At 53.4% G+C, this 5,059-nt stretch overlaps 1 protein-coding gene across 2 annotated transcripts; it reads right to left on the bottom strand.

Annotated features, from left to right (window-relative positions):
* On the bottom strand, positions 1-5,059 carry APOC1 (apolipoprotein C1). Of its 2 annotated transcripts, none has more exons than XM_024238333.3 (4): positions 4,890-5,059; positions 4,443-4,520; positions 3,070-3,205; positions 1-187 (listed from the first exon to the last, which is right to left on the bottom strand). In XM_024238333.3, exons 2-4 carry the CDS (start codon positions 4,498-4,500, stop codon positions 130-132), a joined length of 252 nt encoding a protein of 83 aa, XP_024094101.1. In that variant the 5' UTR covers positions 4,501-4,520; positions 4,890-5,059; the 3' UTR covers positions 1-129. The 2 variants fall into 2 exon arrangements, with proteins under 2 accessions (XP_024094101.1, XP_003779249.1); XM_003779201.5 differs by lacking the exon at positions 4,890-5,059 and adding an exon at positions 4,650-4,771.

Here is a 5,059-nt window from a genome sequence, read left to right as displayed (position 1 = left end):
ACTCAGGAGAGAATTTTCTATAGGATTTTTATTGGTGGCACCTGGGGCCACATGGAAGGCGTCCTCAGCACAGGCGCTGGGGTGTGGGAAATTTCAGAGCCCCCTCCTGGGATGTCACCCTTCAGGTGCTCATGAGTTAATCTTGAGTTTCTCCTTCACTTTCCGAAATGTCTCTGAAAACCAATCCCTGTGGGGAGGAATAAGGAAGGGGGTCACTGTGTGCAGCTACCTCCCAGGCTGTCCAAATTCTACTTGCTACCTGACTCCCACCTCTTCCCCTTGCTGAATCTCCATCCTCACCGTCTGTGGGATTAGGAGGACCGCTGAGCTGGGTGGGCCAACTTCTGTGCTTTAGTTTCCCAGATGGACCAGAGCACGTTGAAGTCTAAACACTTCACCCTTGGTTGGGCATGGAGGCTCACACCTGTAATCCCAGCACTTTGGGAGGCCAAGCAGGCGGATCACTTGAGGTCAGGAGTTCTAGACCAGCCTGGGCAACATGGTGAAATCTCGTTTTTACTAAAAATACAAAAAATACCATGTGTGGTGTCGCACACCTGTAGTTCCAGGTACTCATGAGGCTGAGGCAGGAGAATTGCCTGAACCCGGGAGGTGGAGGTTGCAGTGAGCCGAGATTGCACCACTGTACTCCAGCCTGGGCAACAGAGGGAGACTCCATCTCAAAAAAGAAAAAATAAGGCCGGGCGCAGTGGCTCACGCCTGTAATCCCAGCACTTTGGGAGGCCGAGGCGGGCGGATCACGAGGTCAGGAGATCGAGACCATCCTGGCTAACATGGTGAAACCCTGTCTCTACTAAGAATACAAAAAATTAGCCGGCATGGTGGCAGGCGCCTGTAGTCCCAGCCACTTGGGAGACTGAGGCAGGAGAATGGCGTGAATCCAGGAGGCGGAGCTTGCAGTGAGCCGAGATCCGGCCACTGCGCTCCAGCCTGGGTGACAGAGCGAGACTCTGTCTCAAAAAAAAAAAATTAAAAAAGAAGAAAAAATAAAATAAAATAAAAATAAGAAACACTTCACCCTGGACTGGCTTTCAAGGCCTGCCATCTCTTGCTACCAACCCCTTCCTTTTTTTTTTGAGATGGAGTTTCGCTCTGTCACCCAGACTGGAGTGCAATGGCACTGTCTCGGCTCACTGCAACTTCTGCCTCCCAGGTTCAAGCAATTCTCCTGCCTCAGACTCCCGGGTAGCTAGGACTATAGGTCCTAGCACCACACCCAGCTAATTTTTGTATTTTTAGTACAGAGAGGGTTTCATTATGTTGAGCAGGCTAGTCTCGAACTCCTGACCTCGTGATCCACCCGCTCAGCCTCCCACAGTGCTGGGATTACCGGCGTGAGCCACCGTGCCATGAGTTTTTTTTTTTTTTTTTGAGATGGAGTCTTGCCTTGTCGCCCAGGCTGGAGTGCAGTGGCATGATCTCGGCTCACTGCAACCTCTGCCTCCTGGGTTCAAGTGATTCTCCTGCCTCAGGCTCCCGAGTAGCTAGGACTAGAGGCATGCACCACCACGCCCGGCTAATTTTGTATTTTTAGTAGAGACAGGGTTTCTCCGTGTTAGGCTGGTCTCGAACTCCTGACCTCAGGTGATCTGCTTGCCTTGGCCTCCCAAAGTGCTGGGATTACAGGTGTGAGCCATTGTGCCTGGCCTCCAAACAATCTTTCTAAGTTTATGCCTGGCTCTGTTTTCCCTCCCTCCCTCCCTTCCTTCCTCCCTCCCTCCCTTCCTTCCTCCCTCCCTCCCTGTCTTTCTTTTCTTTTTTCTTCTCTTTTCTTTTTTTGTTGAGACAAGGTCTCATTCTGTTACCCAGGCTGGAATGCAGTGGCACAAACATGGCGCACTGCAGTCTCAATCTCCTGGGCTCAAGCAATCCTCTCCTCAGCCTCCCGAGGAGCTGGGACTACAGGCATGGGCCACCATGCCCAGCTAATTTTTCTTGTATTTCTAGTAGAGACGGGGTTCTCGCACTCCTGACCTCAAGTGATCCACCCACCTTGGCCTTCCAAAGTGCTGGGATTACAGGTGTGAGCCACTGTGCTCGGCAAGTTCTTCACTGTTTTATTCCCTACATTGAAACAGTTTCCAGCACTTAGCAGATGCTCGATAAATATTTTTTAAGGAATGAATGACTCTCTAACTTGCCAAAGGGAGTAAGGGTGGGTTTCATGATATACTGAGCATCTACATGTACCAGACACCCTGTAGGCCTTCTCCTTTACTTCCCTGTAGAACCACCAGTTTATAGGAGAGGAAACTGAGGCTCACAGTAATGCCCCTCTGTCAAGATCACACAGGAAGTAAGGGGTGCTATGCCAGCCTGGGGACCCAGGTCTGGCCAAGCTTGGGTCCTTCATTTTCATTACCTCACAAAACCATCTTTTTTTTTTTTTCTAATTTTTTTTTTTTTTTTAATGGAGACAGGATCTCGCCATGTTGGTCAGGCTGGTCTCGAACTCCTGGGCTCAAGCAATCCTCCCATCTCAGCCTCCCATAGTGCTGGAATTACAGGTGTGAGCCACCATACCTGGGCAAGACCATCTTTTTTTTTTTTTTTTGAGACGTAGTCTCCTTCTGTCACCCAGGCTGGAGTTCAGTGGCACAATGTTGGCTTACTGTAACCCCCACCTTCCTGGTGCAAGCAATTCCCCTGCCTCAACCTCCCGACTAGCTGGGATTACAGGTGCACGCCACCATGCCTGGCTAATTTTTTTGTATTTTTAGTAGAGACAGGGTTTCACCATGTTGGTCAGACTGGTCTCGAACTCCTGACCTCAGGCAATCCGCCCACCTCAGCCTCCCAAAGTGCTGGGATTACAAGCATGAGCCACTGTGCCCAGCCCAAGACCATCTTTTAAAATGTGGCCTGGATGGGAGTCAGGGAAACTGTCCTTGAAGTCTGAGCACCTTGAGATCTAGCTGTGTGACCAGAGGGACATTGTCAGCCTCTCTAGGACTTGTTTTTTTTTCAATCTGTTCATCTTGGACCATCTGCCAGGGCTCCACCCAAAAACACACCCCAGCCCTCCCGTGCCCTGGGAAGGGTTCTAACCGCGTCTTGGCAGAAAGTTCACTCTGTTTGATGCGGTTGATGACTTCCCGAGCCTTGTCCTCTAGTGTGTTTCCAAACTCCTTCAGCTTATCCAAGGCACTGGAGACGTCCGGGGCCCCCTGGGCTGGGGCTGGGCCTGCCAGGAAGATGGGCAGGGGTTCAAAATTTGTTTTTCGGTTTTTTTTTGAGATGGAGTCTTGCTCTGTAGCCCAAGCTGGGGTACAGTGGCGTGATCTCGGCTCACTGCAACCACCACCTCCCGGGTTCAAGCAGTTCTCCTGCCTCAGCCTCCCAAGTAGCTGGGATTACAGGTGCGCACCACCACGCCCGGCTATTTTCGTTTTGTTTTGTTTTGTTTTGAGAAGGAGTCTTGCTGTGTCGGCCAGGCTGGAGTGCAGTGGTATGATCTCGGCTCACTGCAACCTCCGCCTCCAGGGTTCAAGTGATTCTCCTGCCTCAGCATCCTGAGTAGCTGGGACTACAGGCGCATGCCTCCACGCCTGGCTAATTTTTTTGTATTTTTAGTAGAGACGAAGTTTCACCATGTTGGCCAGGCTGGTTTCGAACTCCTGACCTCAAATGATCTGCCCGCCTCGGCCTCCCAAAGTGCTGGGATTACAGGCGTGAGCCACTCTGCCCGGCCAAAAATTTGTTATTGGAACCCCCTTAGGATGGGATCGCGGGATGGATAAGGAGATCCTCGGGGATCATGTGGTTAGAATGGGGAGGAATGGCCAGGCGCGGTGGCTCACGCCTGTAATCCCAGCATTTTGGGAGGCCGAGGCAGGCGGATCACGAGGTCAGGAGATCGCGACCACGGTGAAACTCTGTCTCTACTGAAAATACAAAAAATTAGCCGGGCGCCTGTAGTCCCAGGTACTCGGGAAGCTGAGGCAGGAGAATGGCGTGAACCAGGGAGGCGGAGCTTGCAGTGAGCCGAGATCGCGCCACTGCACTCCAGCCTGGGCGACAGAGCGAGACTCCGTCTCAAGAAAAAAAAAAAAAAAAGAATGGGGAGGATACTGGAGTGACCTGGTGGGGCTCAAGCCGCTGGGAATTGCCTTACTCAGCAATGACCTCTCCCAGAGCCCCCCACCCAGCTTACCCACTTTCAAGGCTGTCGAAGCAGGACAGCCAATCCCAGAGGTGTGGGCGTCAATACGTCATCGGTTGCTAGGGCTCTCCTGCGCAGATTTGGCGCCTACGGGACTCAGCCTGGGAGAACCTGGAGACCCACCCGACCACGATGGGGCAACCACGACCCAGAAGGGGCCCCAGAGCTCTCAGAGGTCCTCTAAGCCGGGACCCCAGGCCTGTAGCCACCTTCACTCTTCCAAATCTCCAGCTCCGCAATTCTCCCATCCCACTTTTACCTTCCAAGACCATCGACAGAACCACCACCAGGACCGGGAGCGACAGGAAGAGCCTCATGGCGCGGCCGGAGGGGCACTCTGGAGGCAGAGGCAGGGGTTCAGGGGATCAGTGGCACCCTCCTCCCTCCCTCCCACGATTCCCTCATCTCCCTTTTTGAGTTCTTGCAGAGTGCAGGCGGGTGTCCCTCCCAGGCACTCAGCACCAACCTGAATCCTTGCTGGAGGGCTTGTGTGGGAGGTCCCGGCCCGCAGGACTTTTATCAGGCTGGGGAGGGGGCGGGGCAGGTTGATGTTGATCTCCCTCCTCCTGAGCCTTCCCCTGACCGCCTGCCTCCCTCTGTCCACCCACGTTTTTCTCCTCTGCCCCTGGCCCGTGGGCGTTGGGGTCAGGTGGGGTCCTGGGCACTTCCCTTAGCCCCAAAGCCCCTCACCGTTCAGCACCCTCACCTCTCAATCTTCCTGACTCTGTGGGGTCCTCAGACTACCATAGTCCCTTTCCCCACTCAGAATGTAGCAGGAGGAGCCGCAGACAAAATTCCTCAGACGCTGAGTTAAAGAAGGAAGGGGTTTATTCGGTCGGGGAATGGGCAAGACTCTTGTCTCAAGAGCCGAGCTCC

Source organism: Pongo abelii, chromosome 20, assembly GCF_028885655.2.
Source record: "Pongo abelii isolate AG06213 chromosome 20, NHGRI_mPonAbe1-v2.0_pri, whole genome shotgun sequence".
Lineage (NCBI taxonomy): Eukaryota > Metazoa > Chordata > Mammalia > Primates > Hominidae > Pongo > Pongo abelii.
This window is presented reverse-complemented; position numbering and strand designations above follow the sequence as displayed.